Raw genomic sequence first — 19127 nt, 5'->3', positions numbered from 1 at the left:
CATTTGCTCTACGTTTATTTTGTATTCCATTTTTGCTACAAATGCAACCAAATGAAATGCTACACGTTTCACGTGTCCCCACACACACATACACATACACACACACACACGGACAGAGAGTGTAAACTTCTGTCGCCCGACTTTGTCTCGATTTCCATACACACAAATTGAATAGATTGAATCGAGGGGGGTGCTTGGGAGCTGGGGGTGTTGACGGGTTTTGCAGCTGTCACTGAATCGACAATTATGACAATTGAGATTTTATCTGTTCAGGTATCGATTGAAAATGATAACCAATGTTTTCAATGATTACTAATGATTTCGAATGTTATGCAATAAACTTTACCACAATTTACATCTCATTGTGTTGGACATGCAAGTATTTTGGTTTGAATATTCGATTGGTGCATTGAATGCTTTATGATTTAATTGCCCACAACACCCACACATACACACACACACAATGACACACCGATTGACACTTGACATGTGAAATTGAAATTCCAGGAGAATTTAAGAAAATCTTACACTTTGTGTCAGACATCAATGGGGCAAAAGTCGATCCGGCAATAGTAAACAAATGCTTAAAATATGTGTTTTGAAGCAGACACACTCTTAGTTTCTATAACTATTCCCTCTCTGCTTTTTTACCTCTTCTTTCTCCTCTAGATTCTTATCCTTTCAACTGAATGTCAGCTGCAAACTATGCAAATTTACCAGCACATGGTTAAAAGCTGTCAACTTTTATGCTTAGCGCGCAAATAATTAGAAAAGTTCGTTGACTGCTGACCAAAAAGCCACAAAAACAACAACGACAACAACACTAATAACAAGCACATACACAAGAACAACAATAACAGCAACAACAGCCAGCAGCATTGCATCATGTGAGAGAGGAATTCAATTAAATATGCAAAAATAAATCTAATATTTAAAAAAAAAAAAAAAAAACATTAATACGAGCTAAATAAATCAGAACGTTCAACTAAGTAATACCCTGTAATTTTAAAAAATAACACAATTTAAAATATCATACTATTGTGTCGTTAATAATTTAATATTTTGACGATCACTTTAAGAATGTAATAATTCCTTTAAAGTAAATGATAAAAGTTACGAACTCCCATTTTAAAATATAAAGATAAATTTTTAAAAATTATTCAAAATCAAGTATAGCTTTCGGAAGAACTTTAGGTTTCTTGAGTTGTGCTGACAGAAATATAATATATGATTTGTAACTTTTTTTTCTACTTTTCTATACCCCTTCAAACTATTATAAGAGTATAGGGTATAAAAGGAAAAATTAAACATCGCGCGTTTTAATTGTTTGCAGGGTTGTTGGGGATTGGATTAGGGACGCTTGCGGCGGCGAACTTCACTGTCGCAATTAATAAAGTTTGCCTCGAACAAAAAACCACTGAAACTATAAAATATTTTAAAAAAGAGATACAGCCAAAACATCGACAACAAAAACAACAGTATGGCGATTCAGTTGAACATTTTTGCAATTTGTGGTAAAATGGCTGACATTGCGTATACGTCGCATGTTACAGTTAACCAGTTCATAGTCAGCTCGTCAAATGTCTATGCATAATTAGACAAGCAGTATAGGAACACAATTAAGGCAATTAATTTATATGTATTTATGCATACTATATTACTAATATTTTAAAATAGTAAATAGGATATATGCTAGTCGAATACGCGCACTCTTATTTATTTGAGGACCCATCTGTGTGTCAAATTGACATGCCGCAGTTTTAAAATGCAGTTTTAATAAAATTTAAAGCAACTAGTTAAAAGCAAATGACACAAGCTTTATGAAGAAGTTAAATTTGATTTGGTTAAGCCTAGAAATTGCAAAGAAGTTTCAAGAGGAATTGTACGACGGCATTTAATCTATAAACAAAAAGTCACTTAATACAAAGCAACTATCCCCACATAATCTGAGCAATAAAAATCGGTTAATTGACCTTTGCTTATTAACCATATACACGTAAAGTGCAATCTTAGCTGATTTCCATGGACAGAACAATTCTCAGTTTGCTCTAGAAAGTATGCTATAATTATTGCACCTTTTAAATGAGTAAAAGTAAGTATACTTTAACAAACAACGAACTAAGTACATAATACAAAAAAATACGAATAAATAGCTACAAATAAAATGTCCTCTGCTATAGTAATTAATTTGTGAATAACAATTAACGCTAATTAATTATAATTAAGCCATGTGGCATCGAATATGTATGTGCAATTACTATGCTAAAATTGCTTTTTTGCTGCCGTATATTATGAATAACTTGGCCAATATAGGGTTTTTATTTGTAAGGCATAATGTGGTCAAAAAGAAAACGATGACTTTGTTTTTGGAATTAAATCTACATACGGGGATGCTTAAACAATTTCACACTTGGATATACACACATTTAGTACCTATATATGTGCTTCAACTGACCAATGCGTATGCATTTTTTTTGCACGCGAAATAAAAGAAAGAAGAACTGGAAAAGTTGCAAAGTGCATTGGTTACTGTGGCAATAACACTCAGACTTTGTGGCATGCTGAGACTTTGCGGTTTTTATGCTCCACTAAAAACCGCTATCCAAATGCCGGGTGTGCATCTGTCAGTGTGTGTGTGTGAGTGTGTGAGTGCGCGAGTGTGCGAGTGTGCGAGTGTGTGACGCCGTTGAGGTGTTTGGGCAAAAGTTTTGTCGACATCTTAATTTCTCACTTGTAAATTGAGCTGCGCCAGCAACCGCAAATTAGACCCCAAAGTGTACGTACTTTGTGGATGCCAAATAAAGCCGCACACACACACACACACACACACACACATACACACACAGAAGCACGCTGGTGAACCCACACAAATGTACATACTTACATACATCCTATGTGAGCATACATACACAGACATTCATGCGTAAAACCAGCATGCACACGCATGTCGTTTCACACAGACACACACACACACACACAGGCACACATGTTTCCAAAGTGTAACAAAGTTGAAGTGTGCGACGTGCAGCGAGAGACGCTCGATAAGTCGAGGCAAGGGACACGTGATACGAGCATCAACGGACCAAGACCCACCAGCGATTCTTTTACATCAGCGAAGTGACCAAACGGAGAGAGCCGATAACAACATTGATTGAAATTGAAGCTCGAATGTTGCTTTTCGTTCTTCTTCTTGCGCTGTACGATGTTGCTTTTCTCTTCGATGATATCATATTCTTTTACGTATTGAGATTTGATGGGAACGGTTAAAGTAGCTAACAAACCGAAACCAATCGTTATACAGAAACCACCGAGATCAATCTATAATTACAACAACATGTCTTGATACACACTGCACTATTGTCTATTTTAAAAGCTAGAGACTTTAAAGAATTTAAAGCAATCTTTATTACCTTATACACACCTTGATCTATGTTCTGCATATTAATTATTAGTCAAATAGACAGAATTTTACAAATGGCTAATATTCAAACATTCGTTAAATTTTCAAGCAAAATTATGCAAAAAATAACTTTGGGGTTAGTCAAAAAATCTCCCATAGTGCACTGGGCACCAGATGAGACACAACACCTTAAAAAATGATTTTGTGCTAAGACTTTAATTATAGTAAATAAAGAAAATTATATATTATTAACTCTTTTTCTTTTCTGTATTGCCATTTAATTGACGACGATTAAAATAATACCCAGTGTAATAAGTCTATTGAAAGAACACAGAAGAATAGTCATTTATTCGGATATACCTCGGAATAACTGATAACTATAAGAACTGCGATTCTTATGTCACTTTTAAATGAATCTCATCTCTCAGAAGTCTTTAATCATTCATACATTTCAGTTTAATTGTACTTCAATGTATACTTAATTCTTAATCAGGAATGAAAGTAACTGATAACTTATCACTTTGTCAAGAGGTTGCGTCTGTAGCTACTGTAGCGACTGTGTCTGGTAAAACCACAATCAGTTGTAAGCAACAGCAAATGATTCGATAACAATTAGACGCCGCAATTATCGTATATTTAGACGACATCAACAGACATTAGATTTGAAATAAAATAGAGATAACTTGGGTTAAGAAACTGTCAATTTGCTAGTGGCACATTTACTGAAATTTCCCAGCGGGCGGATCATACCCATCTTCTTTATCACAGACAAACACAAACACAAGCACACACACACACACACACACACACTCATATGCATAGATGTGCACACACACAGACGCAAACATTTTGTGGCAGTCTGTGCGCCGCGCTTTTCACACCGCACACGTAGACAAACATTTGCAAATGAGCGTTGAAGCGTGGGACAAGAGACGCCACAAACGCCGCAGACTCCTCAGGTGCCTCAGGTGCCATCAGTTAGGTCCCCAGTTGAAGGTCCTCCCCAGTCGCATGTCTCGCTCCCGTCATACTCCTTCGCACCTCACTGTTAGATGTGCACAATTAGAGTTAGATTGCAGCAGCTTTTGCAGCCAAATTGAAATATTTAATTAAATTTGGCAATGCAACATATGCGAGAGAATTACTTAGAGAACTTAGAATTTACACGTAGCTTGAAATGCCTACTACACATTTAAGAGCCTCGCATATGCAGTTTTTGTCCTTTCATCTCATTCTTTAGACACTTACTTTAAGTCTAAGCTTCTTTTTTTGTTGGCCCCCAAAACCCATGTAGAGCCAATAATTTGGCCAATGACGTGCAATTATTTGGCCAGCCAAGTTTTGAGACAACTCTGAAACCTTCCGCTCTACCCTCAACTCTCTCAGCTCTTCGGCTCGCGTGGCACGTACAAAGTTTGTCTACTCGGTGAATGTGGAATGCCAAGTTGAAGCTGAAGCTGAAGTTGAAGTTGCAGTTGCAACTGCAGCTGAAGTTTAAGGCAAAGTCGAATGATTCATGGCCGCTGCAATTTAGCTGCCAACTCGCGAAAAGTACCGGAAACGCATTCATTTTCCGCATTTTTCACATCAATAATAAAGTGCCAGCACCCGTTACGCGTTCTCCTTTATCCTTTATCCTTTACATCCTACCCACTGCCAATGGCCTCTTTCAACTTGCAACTGCCCCAAGTATTTACAGTGCTGCAATAGAAGTCCAAACAGTCTACAAGCCTAATTAAGTTTGTAACATTTATGACTTGTTAGCTTGGCTCCAAACAGTTGACTTACTAACTAACTAACTAAGTAACCAACTCAGCAACTAACTGAGGAAACAGCTGCAACTTGGCCCCGGAACTGTACTGATTGCGATTCCTGATTGCTGACACTCTCCCTGTCGCTCTCACTCTCCCCTTCTGCACTCACGCGATGAAATATGATGAATACTGGTAAAGAAAAACTCAAATCATTTGATTACCAATTGGGAATATCAATTCAAACAGTCAGTTAGCTCGTATTGTTGAAATGAAAAACAATTATTATTCATTACCGATGTCGTAACTGAAAGCGATATTCGTTGGGTACGAAATTGCAACAGACACAACTTCTGAAGTCATAAATTAAAGCAAAATTAACACATTTATTACTCTGTGTTGTTGTTCTTCTTTTTATATGTATTTTGCATATATTTTGTTATTGCAAAGTGGCTCGAGAATCGCCACTCTGAGCACTGCGTGTATTTTGTTATTGCAAGCAGGCGGCTTTGCTTCATGTATTTTGTGTTTGTACACTGATAAAAATAATGTTCTAAAATCAAGATTTGGTCTTAGAACTAAGATTTTTGGTCCAAAAAATGGGTCGAGAACATAAAATTCTTAAATTAAGAGAACACATCTTGATTCTGAATACATTTTAAATAAGACCGAGTACTTATTTTAAGAATAAATGTTTTTAAAATTAAAATAAAAAAAAAATAAAAAAAAATATTTTTTATATTTATAATTCTTTTTTTTTTAATTTTGATTTATTTATTTCTGTTTTTATTTTATTCTGTTTTAGCTTAAGCTATTTTATAAATGTTATTTTATTTTTTTACGAGTGGGTTTCAAACCGCCGCCTACTGCTTCACAACTGAAGCGGCCTCTCTAACCAGAGCAACACGGGTCCACCATTTATTTCATACCAAATAGTACCTATTTAAACTTTCCTAACAATTTAAAATTTTTATTCTTTTAAGATTTTTTAGATTAATAATCTAAGTTCTAGTAATTTGGTGTTAAGATAATCTTATTTTAAGAACAAAATATTTAAGATGAACGTTCTTGATCTTAGAAGTTGTGTTTTTTTTTCAGTGTAAGCTCGCTCGAGATCGGCACCTGTTCGTTCAAGTGCTTGTGCGCCACTTTCCAAAGCATAACTGTTTGAGCACTGCGAGCAGCATGAGCAAAGGCGTGCCCACCGCTGATTTAAAGTATTGCAATCTTAGATCTCTTAACTAATTCATCTGTCAACGAAAAACTTTTCAACTTGACCATTCCCTTGAATCTTTAATATGTTCATCTTTAATGGATAACTTCGTCATCGTTAACATTTGTTTTCACTTTAACTGACTTCACAACACTTTAATTTTATGATATCGCAATCACCTGTCCTCGAGAATTCATAAACACTCATCTAGTTGGATCTATAGCTTAATCATATAAACTAAATACTGTCCTCATTTATACCATTTGATCCCACTGCATTCCCTATCATCTCTTTCCCTTAGAACCATTCTTGGGAAATGAGAAAAAATGCGTACATAAACTCAACTAAGCTAAGTAAAAATCCATTCATTTCACGCATCGCCTGTTGCCCAATGCCCCCAAAGATGACATCGTCATCCGCATCCCCAGCTTCAACCGCAACCTCAATCGTTGTCATCGTCCTCAGCGTCCAGCGACGAGTATTGAACTTTTCCGTGCCGCAAGTCTTTTGTGTCCTGTCTGTGGAAACGATGACAGTTGCGCTTTTTCCCGCCGTCTCGCACTTTGTGCTGTTTCGCTTAGATTTATACGCAATTTTTTATGATTTACGAGTTGAGGCGAGGCAGAAGACCACAACAACGTCATTTGAGGTAATCTTGGCTTGGGTGCCAAATCAATTTGCTTGCCAGACAGACGACCAGGCCAGGCCAGGCCAGGCCAGGCCAGGCCCAAAACCGATACACAGCTCCCACTAAGCGACTCCTCGACCCCCTTCGCTTGACTAAACCTTTTCAACTTTCAAGCTGTCAGCAGCTGCAACAGAAGCAGAAGCAGAAGTAGAAGCAGAAGCAGAATCAGCAACAGCAACAGCAACAGCAGCAGCTGAAGGAGCTTCATACTTCATACCCAAAATCCAGTCTCATTGTTTTGCGACGCGAGTGCCTGATAAGGTACTGGCCCAGTCAGCAATCCAACGGCCGGACAGTTGGACCGTAGACGGCAGACGTTGGACGGTGGACGGTGGACGGTGGACGGACAACTGACCCGGCTGCTAACTGGCCGATAAGCACATTGCAATTTGCCTTGTGCTTCGTGCTTCGTGCCACATGCCACATGCCGCCCGTTGTGGCACTGCTGTTCATATTTCAGAGTCGTGTTTATGCAGCTTGAAACTTAACACTTTTGGGACTTTCAGCTTGCTGCCGGGCATTAAAAGCGAAGCCGTTAAGCGGCTTATGGACACATTGCGCATACGCCGCGTCGACTTTATTAAATATAATTATAAAATACCAACGAACTTAACTGCTATACGTTTTTTAAAACAAAAGGGCAGTTTTATAATTACCCACACTTAATAACTCAATATTTAATTTTCAAAATTAAATTTACGGAATTAAAACTTAACAAAATATTAGATTCTTTTTTGAAAGTCATAAAATTACATATGAAACAAAGTATATTTTAATTGAAGCACATAATGCTAATTTCAAATTAATCTGGAAATGAAATCATAATAAGGATCTGAGATGATTTTGAACTTTTAATCCTAAAAATATGCAAGCAAAAAGTTGTTTATTTTTGCAAGAATCTTAACCAAATTATGCTCAGAATCGGACTTAAAGTATTTCGGCATTAGAAATTATTTATCGAAAGAATTCTCAGATTAAAATTGTGTGTTTAAAATGTGTCACAAAATGAGATAAAATAAAATAAAACTTTGCTTGTATAAATCACTCAAAAAACCTCTATATGAGGTAAAAGTCTAGTGACGAAAGCATATTCCACCCCCAAAATATCTGATATTCAATTTTGTGAGGAACAAAATAAAGTTAAATATATAAATTTTAAATAAAAATATAAATGTATGCAAAATAAACACGAAAATAAAAATTTCGTCTGCCAATTTTCGTGTTACCTGAGTACTTTAGAAAAAAGTTGAAATGTACGCCTAAAAGCCCCTCAGAACATACCTATATCCGCTAAACTAGGTTTTTTCAAAAAATCGTAGAGCAAACATTTCTCGATTTTCGAAAAGAAAAAAATCCCCATCGTTATATCTAACTGACTTTTCATTTCATTTTAAGAAGTCCACTAAGAATTTTAAATCATTTAAATTTTTCCCCTCCCGACTACACCCCCTTATTTCATAAGCCAGGGGAGTAAGCAAAAGTTTTAGCACGCCATTTGTTAGTTGGGACTAAACCTTTTGATCGGTGTATAGCTCGGTCTGTTCGGAAAGTCGTAGCAAATTTTCCATATTAGCTGTATATATTGCTAGTCGCCTTTCGCACACTTCGTGCTGTTTTCGTCACTAGCGCGGACTGCCGTCCGCAGTGATGTTTAATTTCATAAAAATGTAGGTATGGTATTATATTCAAGAATAAATTTATGCACGCAAATTTGTTCACCTTTGATACAGTTTTTATAGTGAAAACTTCAAGAAATTGCTTGAATACCAAATTGTACATAAAAGTTGCAACTTGGATAATTTCAATGTTTATTAATTATTTTTGATAAAAAAAAAAAATATGAATATGTATGTGTGTATTTCTCTAGTGCGTGTGTACGTGCGCTGACTGCAACTAAGAGTATAGATTAAATCGCTTAAAACTAATTCGAGCGAAGCAGTAATGCTAGAGGCAGGAGGAGTGCCGCTGTTGTCGCTGAACTCCAACTGCAGGAAGCTGCGCCCGCTCTCAGACCGAGGGCCTCACTGTGATCTCTGATCTCGCGATTAATGGTCTGCTGGCAGTCGGACTGTCGGCGCACATAGCGGAACATGGACTCGACAATGTTGCTGGGCGTAATGTTGTCGCACGTCTCCAGGTGGCGCAACACACATGTCTCAAAGTCATGCAGCTCGACACACTGACGCGGTCCGAGCAGCAGATCGGGCAGAACCAGCTGCGAAACATTCAGCTGGCTGGGCAGATAGTGTCCAAAGGTATTCTGTAGGCAGGTGCTGACATTGCCCTTGTGCTGATCGAGGCACTCGGGTCCCTGTTCGGCAATGAAGAGTGCAATCTGATCGCCATTCTTGTAGCAGACAAAGTCTAGCAGTTTGCCCAAGATGCGCATCATCATGGAATTATGATTGCGCTCCTCCCGCGTCATGCAGGGCAAGAGCGCAGAATTGAACTCAGTCAGGCAGTTGGTCATATTAGGCAGACGCAGGCAGTATTTCTCAAAGACAACATCGAGATCACCCTTTGGCTTCGCCAGTTCCACTTCATCCATCACGGCTGAGATGTTGACCAGGTCACCAACGCACTTCACCAAATTTATTGATGCCTGCTCAATATTGCCACTCAACTTTGCCGCATCGACTTCGCCTTCAGGCAGCGCCGAATTCGCCTTCTGGCATTTTTGCTTCAACAGGCGTTGTAAGTCCGCATAGGTGATATTCGATTGGGCATAGCCCGCCGGCAGATAGTGTGCTCCCAGCACGTTCAGATCCTTAAAGTTTGCCACATCGTTTGGCAACGTGAGCTGACCTGCACTCAGGCAGCAACAGTAACCGAGCAGCGCGATTAAAAACGCGATCAGGCGATGTGATCCATTCAACGTTGTGTCCATGACTGCCAGCTGCCAGCTATGACGCGGAATTCGATGGGAATTCAATGGGAATTCGATGGGCACTCGATGGGCACTCGATGGGAACAGCTGCAGCTATCGCCGACAACGGCATGAGCACAGACATGGCCACATACTCTTATCTTATCAGCTGGCAGCGCAGTCAACGACAACGACACAGTTTATAGGGCGACCTAATGCGCGATTAACACTGCGGTCATTGTACGAGATTATCGCCGGTTTGTAGCTCCAAAACAGTGCCATATTCATAGTGTACTTAACTAAATATATACCAGTGTGTGTGTATCTATGTGTGTGATTGTGTTCCTATTTGTGTTTGTTTATAACAAACAGTTAATCAAACTACAATTTCAGAGACAACGAAGAGGGAATATTTGCTGAGAGTTCAGGCGGAGTCTGAAAAGGAGACTTGGACTCCGACTGAGGTTGACGGGGATTCTCGCATAAATCGCCAAGGCGGAAATAGTTGCAACATTTGGAAGAAATAGTCATAGTGGTAACATGTGGCAAAACTCAGAAATATTATCATTTCTGAATAAATACTTGTAAAGTAATCATTTCATTATGCCTCTCATGTAACATATAAATAAAAGCATAGAAATAAAAAAATATTATGTTTATAGTACAATTAAAATCTGTTATTAATCTATTTTACTTATTAAAATATAATAAACAAATTGCGATTTACATTTAAATTTGAAGCATCAATTTGCCAATGATTTGGTTTTTACTTTACTTATGTAGAATAAAATTTAAGCTATTGTTAATTAATACAAATTAATATTAAAATATATTGTAAGTTTACACTTAGCTTTAAAATTAGCTATAAGAAATATTTAAGTAGCAAAACATAATATATTTATTATCAAAGTAACTGATATTTAAATTTAATTGAGATATTGGAATATTTATAATTTAAAATCTGTATGACAAAGTAAATTGTTAAAGATTGGCATTTTAAAATTAAAGCAAATAAACTTAAGTATTATTTTTATATTTAATGAGATTTATACATTGAAGGTAGTCAAAATAAATTTTCATATTTATGCGCATTCTCTATAATTATACTTAAACAATTTCATAACTTTGCCTGAAATATTGCTGATAAGCTGATTGTTTATTGAACTTGTTCGTGTTGCATATTGACCCAAAAAATATATATAAGTGGAAATGTAGAATTGTAGATTCCATTAAAATATATGAAAGCATGCAGTTAAATACTATTCAAGTCCATTGGTTCACTCACAACGCAATCAACAAGCTGGTGACCTCTGACTATGAACTCGATTAAGCACAACGATAACAATCAATTTCCCGAGCTACCCTGAGATTATACATAAGTACATTAGCGTGGAGTGAAAATTACTTTTTTTTATTTTTGAAAACTCTGTATCATCAATGGATGATACGTTATATAAGCAATATCTGTAAAAAAAAAAAAATCAATTTTTTTTTAGGTCATCCTGAGGTAGCGCATCAACGATCTATTTTGGGGAATCGGTAAAAAATACGACATAACTGTGATGGATGGTTATTTAAAAAATAAATATTATTTTTGTTAGTTAGCCCTAATTGTTTTCTTTTCAAAACCATATCAACTGTTAAGATCGATGGAAAAACATCGGACTTATGCATTTTTTAAGACTACCAAAATTGGTAAGAAAAAAAAAAAAAAGTTAGTTACAATTTAGGCGGGCACGTTCTTTTGGAATGTGTACAATGTATGAAGAAGGCACGTGATTTTTGCTTAATGTTTTAAAGCATTTTTTATGTTGATTAATTTAATAATATGGTGTAAAAAGGTTGTGAAATGGCACTATAGTAGGTGCAAGCACTGGCCATAAAATTGAGGTATACGAGTACCTGTCAATAAATAATGAAGGAACCTCAGAAAAAGTTCGCACAAATGTAATCTTAAACACAGTTCAGTTTCCAAGTTCTTCCGAAAAAAAAAAACAATTTTTGCTTGATTTGCAACATTATCTTGGTAAATAGGTGCCCGACATAAGATTTTGGGAAGCTCATTCGTAATGTGTTGGAAGCTGCGATCATAAATCTATGGTTTCACGCTGAGCTTTTTAATGATCAATATAATTCAAAAGGCTCCCCATTTTTTATTGACATGTACTTGCATTCCTCAATTTTATGGCCGGTACTTTCTCCTACTATAGTGACAGGTCATTTCACAACCTTTTCACAACCATATTATTAAATTAATCAACCTAAAAAATGCATTAAAGCATTTGGCAAAAATCACGTGCCTTCTTCATACATTGCACACATTCCAAAAGAACGTGCCCGCCTCAATTGTAACTAATTTTTTTGTACCAATTTTGTTATTCTTAAAAAAGTATAAGTCCGATGTTTTTCCACCGATCTTGATATGGCTTTGGAAAGAAAACAGTTATGGGCTAACTAAGAAAAATAACATTTATTTGTTAAATAACCATCCTTTTGGGATTAACTCACAGTTATGTCGGATTTTTTGAGTTTTTGACCGATTCCCCAAATAGATCGTCGATGCGCGACCTCAGGATGATCTACAAAAAATTAATTTTTTACAGATATTGCCTATAAATCGTATCGTAAAATAAAAAAATTCCAAATTCACTCCACCCTAATGTACATACAAACATACATGAATTTGTACACAGCGTGTATTTAATTCGGATTCCAACTGTGGTTCATAATTCATTTTCAATTGACTGCTGATAAAAGCCTTTAAGCCAACGGGATAATTATGTATTTAAGCAAACACTTGAATTGATTACCAGCCGCAAATATTTGATAAGTTTATGTCGCACTGTTGACACACTGTGCAGACGAAATGGAGGCGAAGTTTTTGGTAGCAACAGCTGCTGGTAAAACTCAAATAGAAAAACGCAACGCAACACAACTAACAAACAACAACAAACACCAAAAACGAAAACAAAAACAAAAGCACAACAACAACAACAGCAATATCAACACAAAAAAAGCTAACAATTTATCTTCGTTTGTAACGGAAGTTGCAGTGCAATAAACAACACGGCAACGGGAGGCGTAGACCAAGAGGCGTGGCACGGCATGTGCTAGGGAACATAGGGTGCATTACACAAAGAATTTTGGGTAGAAATAATACAGAAAATTACAGCTAACTGCGTCTCGAGACGAAAGACGAAAGCCAAAAGTAACGGGATTGTAAAGGGTAAGAGGATATGAATGGGGAAGGGGATGGGACAGGGGAATGGAAACGGGATAAACTGAAATGAAGCGCATGAAAGGATTCTAAAAAATGATGGCAATTAATTGATGCTGCTGTTCTCTGCTCTTGATGTTGCTGTGGGCGTGGAAATACACAAAGCTCTAGAAGTGGGTGGGGCAGTGGGAGGGGCGAACGGATCGGGTGTAGATGCTTTAGACGCTAGTTGCCAGCAATTAGTGCACTTGCATTTCACAGAAAGCGCAAATTTGCATTTATCACAGCTGAGCCACAGCCCGATGTTTAAGTGGTGTCGGTGGTGCATGTGGTACCGACCAAGTGGATTGCTGGCTACCAAAAACAAAGATACTTTAGCCAACTGCCTGCAACATCTATATTAAAAGACATGTTCTACCAATCTAAAATAACCCAAAAGTAACGTTAAATCAATTGTCAATGTGTCTGAATCCAGCTTTGGTTACTTTCCAAATTTAACAGATGTTGTAAGGATATCTCACACACATTTCAACTGAAATTGTAATATTTGAGTCTACTTGCTTTAATTGTATATCATTTACATATTTCTATAATATCTCTTATTTGATATGATTTAAAATTTATTTAATTAAACCAGGGACAGTAAATATTGATTATTTTGTTTTGTTTCACTTCTAGTAAGTGTAAACAAACGTGAAATATTAAAAAAAAATTCTTTATGGGTAATCTATGCAATTTCACCATGAGATTAAAACTTTTTATATTTATTATTTTACTCATGAAAATCATTATTTTTGAGTTAAACTAGTGGGCTGGTGCTACAGTCGAGCATACTAGACTGTCGGAGACCCCGTACTTACTATGGCAAAAACTAAGAATGGAAAAAATCAAAAAATATTTAGATAATTGCATATTCTATAAGATTGCTTACGATATCTCATTAAACAAAAAAGGTTTTTCATACTAAAACTTAATTTCACCCGATCAGTCCTATGACAGCTATATAATATACCGCTCCGATTACAACCAACTTCGGTAAGGATGTAAAGCACTAACTTAAAAGCATATTCTATAAATTTGGTTACAATATCTTATAAAACTAAAAAGTTTTTCATACTAAGACTTGATTTTCGCCTGATCGGTCCTATGAAAGCTGTATGATATAGGGGTCCGATTAGAACCAGCTTTTGACAGTCTATATAAGACTAAGTCATATGATAATTGTTCCTATGGGCGCTGTATGATAAAGTGGTCCGATTCAAAAAAGAAACAAACTTGACCTTCTCTGCAATATAGAGGAATCTACATACCAAATTTGGTGTCACTAGCTTTTAAATTGTTCCTATAATTTATATATGAAATGTTTTTTTTCGATTTGTGGGCGATAAAGGGGGCGTAGCCGAATTTTGAAACAAATTTGATCTGCTTGCAAAATAGAGGAACCTACATACCAAGTTTGGTGTCTCTATCTCTTATAGTCTCTGAGATCTAGGCGCTCATGCAGACGGACAGACAGGCGGACATTGCTAGATAAATTATAAAATTTGTATTTGATTTTTAAATTAATTGAAAGTCATCACACCTCGATTCTAACCTAAAACATTTGTCGGATTTGCTCGACAACTAATTTTCGAAAGTATTTGTGAAAATAAATGGGTAATTTAGTAGGGCTGCCCTTGTATGTGCAGAATCGAATAAATTTTTCAGTACATATTTTGAACAACAATTTGATTGCTTTCAGAATAGCGTAATACAAAATGAAGCAATTCTACATTTTTTTTAAAGACTAATTGGGACAAAATTGGGTTTAGTTAAATGGAAACAAAACATATCAGTTTTGTAATCAAACATTGTAACGAAGCTGACAACTCTGTAAAAAAAATTCTCAACCCTAAAATTATTGTTTGCCATTCGAGGCTTAAAAATCAATGCTAACTCTTCAAAAACAGTTTTAAATTTTTCTTATACTGGAAAAAACGGTTTTAAAATTCTATCTGTACAATCGGCTCATTTTCCTTGAAATTTTTTCAGCAATGTTTTGCCGAAAAGTATGCAGCACTAAATCGAAGAAGGGAAATACAATAGGAAATTCGTAGAAAATTTCAGGGAAATTTATGGGATTTCGGATCAAATTATCGGATTGAAATTCGTTAAATATAAGTGAAAACCGGAACAGGCCTGATAGAAATTATTGTCATATTTGAAAAAATCTCTTTGATAAAATTCAAGGAGAAATTGAAAAACCATCCCGAAATTAATTTAACGATTTATAAAATGGCATTTAAAAAATGTATTTATTTTATAAATTATTCGATTTATTAATAGTATCATTAAAATTTGCAATAAACCTATGACATCCGATTACTGTTATTTCGATAACATGCCTGAAAATAAGAGTCTGACATTTTATAAATACCGACAAAATTTCAAGGAATTACAAAAAATTTATACATGCCAGTTCCGGTTGTCACTTTCGGCAAGATTTAGCGGATATGAAAATCTTGAAACTGTTCTAATTTCATTTCAGAAACATTTTGCAAATTGACCTAATTGTGAGTTGGTGAGTTTAAGTCTTTTAAAGTGAAATAATATACTTTTTAAATACATAGCCTAAATGCACAGTGGAAAAACACATTTTATAAAATTTTAAAACAAAATCTTTAAATGTGCCTTCGAAATCTCAATCACTTTGTTTTGTTAATCCACTTTGCTGATCAAGAAAATACCAACTTTTAGTGGAGAAAGGTTTATAAAAAACAGCAAAAACAAATTATACTATATTTAGGACAAATAGTGATATTAGAGTTTTTAAAACACATCTCCTGTGACAAATGCTGACATGCTGACTGAAGTTAATAAATTTCCAACTTAACGTAAACTTATCCTTTTATGTTCTGTTCTCTAACTTAATATAAATTATGTTATATTTTATTTTTATACATTTTCTAGTTTGAAGTTCAATTAAAGTCTCGAATAAAGAACGTATTTTGCAACACTGTTGCTGCTGTGGCGCCCAACGTGTGTGCAGTGGTACAGTTGTGCCACGTACTTGGCTTTGGGTAATGTCATAATTTTAATGCTCAACTTGCAACTTAATTGGCATGAAGCATGAAGTTTGCCATTTCCCTTGGCCATTCCCTTTTGCCAAATGCCCAACCATTTCGGAAGTACGGCCAACTAATTGCAGCTGCCAATAAATTGCAACTGTTTAGCCAACGTCGGCATCGGCGTCGGCGTCGGCGTCGTCGTCGATGACGAGGTCGACGTCGACGTCGACGTCAACGTCGCCATTTGCCAATTGCTTTTTCAACGTTTCCGTTTCCGTTTTTGCAGTGTGCGTGTGATGCTATTTAGACAATGTTGATGATGATTACAAGTTAGATGATGATCATTTTGCAAATGAGCTTGTTGTATTGTTACGCACACAACAGCTGCCAGTTTGCAATTGAGTGTGTGTTGTGTGCGTGTGTGTGTGTGTGTGTGTGTGTGTGTGTGCGTGTGTGTTTGGTAACTGTAACCGTATTAGTAAGTATCTGTGTGCACTTCAATGCAAATATTTCATTTTCATAATCAGACGCTGCATGAGCGGCAAATTGAAGCGTGTGCCTGAATCCTATTATATTAATATGCGTGTGTCTGTATGTGTGAGCTTGTGGGTGTGTGCTTATGATTTACAATGCCCACACATACTAGCACATACCTCACATGCATAGAGAGAGGTCCTTTAAACATGATTCGTAAGTTCTCTGGTTTAATAACAAAAGCACAAACTGTGCGCAATTAATTAACTACAAATATGTATAAACTAAGCTCTCTTACACACACAGTCACACACGCAACTTAACCTGCCATTGTTGTATTTAATTAATGGAGACTTCACTCTATTTTTTCATGGCTTTGACAATTAAATTTAATTGTAATAGGTATATACAGAAATTGACGATCATTGACATGATAATTAGAGAGGTGTGCTCCAGACTGTAACTGATTGTTGCTCCTGTGGGAGCTGGAAGCTGAGAGCGGCTTTGATGATACCTCTTATCGCTGTTCAAATGGCAGCTGAAACAGTTGAAATCCATTAAGAAACGCATGGCAATTAAATTGAATGCAGACCGCAAACACAAATTCCAAATAGCAAATGGCAAATGGCAAATGCGGCAAATGGATTGAAAATTTGTTTGGCTATCCGCAACCAATTGTCGCATATAAATTCAGACAGTTGGGGAGAGGGAAAGGGAGCGGAAGAAGAGCTGAGCCTGTGGCTGGGGCTAGAATTGCATTTGCAGTTGTTGTTGTTGCGTTGCTGTTGTTGTTGTTGCTTTTGTTGCCTCGAGCATTTGCAGCAAAACAAAAACAATGTGGAAAGAAGTGCAATAACTAAAACCGAAACCGCAACTAACTTTTTGTCACAAAACTAAACATTTTTTAAGATAACTGAGACAACTAACAGTTACCCTGCATTCACATAAATATGGATGCTTTAAGTTCGAATTAGATACTAATCTTTTCATTGTAGTAAACTAAAACTGGGGAGTTGAGTGTGACAATTCAAGCAGTGAAGACGCATCACAAAAATCAAGCGCTTATCAATCATTTCATTCCGAAGTTTCTCTCATAATTTAAAATGTGTGTGTGCTTAATATAATCACTACCGGAACCTTGGGATAGCCGTCGTTCATTATGAGTGGGCATAACGCTCACGACGATATGGACGTCAATAAAAGCAATCTAGACCCAGAAACAACTTTAAATAACGCTAGAAAAAGAAAAACCATGGACTCTCCCACAAAGTGTGATAAAAAAGCTCCACGCAAAAACAATAATTACTATGAGATTCTTGATAATGACATAGATCAATGTGACAAAGAAGTGCTTGAAAGGCTTACACAGCACGTGCAATCGCAAGAAGTAATTAATAAACAAAGAAGTGTGCAAAGCAAGACCTCCGACAACACAACAACAAAAACATCAACAAGCAAAGCTGCTGCGTTATCAGCACCTTCATCAGCATCAGCAACGGCACAATCGGCCTCAACTGTATCAGCAGATACTGATCTCAACACAGAAAATGTACAAAAGACAAACAAAAACAACAACAAGCATATACCCCCAAAAAATGTGTTTAACATCGAAGCAAAGCAAATAATAAAACTAATAAAGACGGTATTAAAAATAAATCAGTTCAATATCAGAGAACTGAACCAAAACAAAATTGTTTTTGGACATTCTTAACGATTACAAAAAAGTACGCGGTCACCTAGGAAAAGGCAAGGCTAAATTTTTTTTCCCATACACCCAGGAGCCTTAAAACCAAAAAATGTTTAATGAAATTGAGGAAATTTTGACTGATCTCAAAGACTTCGAAACTGAAAATTTGAAATTTCTACAAGTAAGACCCCTCAATACAAAATCCTCTCTGGAGTGCAACATATCTTTGCCTATGTTTATGGTCCAAATAAGCGCGGAAGGCACTGTTAATGATTTAAATTTTAAAAGCAATTAAAGGAACTGCCAAGCCTTTTCTCACAGATCAGCTATCTGTCACCTTGATCCAAGGTGTGTCAAATGCAGTGAAAATCACCGCAGCGAATCCTGCTCTATTCCGAAGGACTCAGAATGTAATAAGGAAAAGCTATTTTATGTACTTTGCAAGAAGACTGGCCACCCGGCCTCTTATAAGGGATCTTCAGAAAAAAATTAGAGCTCAAAAACGAAATGTACCAAAAACCCAAATTTACTGCCCAAACTTAATTAACCCTCATGTAAGATAAGCCGATGTATGTAAAGATCCTGCTATAGGTAATCCAATTGTAGAAACCCAAAATGACTCCACTCTCATCAATATTCAAAAGTCTATATTAGCTTTGAGTAAACAAATCGAGAATCTCCAAAAGCAATTCGAATTTCATACTGCCCGTGTGGATACAATTTTTAACATTATAGACTCAATATGAATTCTAGTCGAGCACCGTCCACAACTTTAAAAGGCACA

At 36.3% G+C, this 19127-nt stretch overlaps 1 protein-coding gene across 1 annotated transcript; it reads right to left on the bottom strand.

Moving 5' to 3' along the window:
- Positions 1–8811: 8811 nt before the first annotated feature.
- Positions 8812–9976, bottom strand: LOC117783429 (27 kDa glycoprotein). The gene has a single exon (XM_034620835.1). It carries the CDS (start codon positions 9937–9939, stop codon positions 8974–8976), a length of 966 nt encoding a protein of 321 aa, XP_034476726.1. The 5' UTR covers positions 9940–9976; the 3' UTR covers positions 8812–8973.
- Between the last annotated feature and the right edge of the window lie 9151 nt (positions 9977–19127).

Source organism: Drosophila innubila, chromosome X, assembly GCF_004354385.1.
Source record: "Drosophila innubila isolate TH190305 chromosome X, UK_Dinn_1.0, whole genome shotgun sequence".
Classification (NCBI taxonomy): domain Eukaryota; kingdom Metazoa; phylum Arthropoda; class Insecta; order Diptera; family Drosophilidae; genus Drosophila; species Drosophila innubila.
This window is presented reverse-complemented; position numbering and strand designations above follow the sequence as displayed.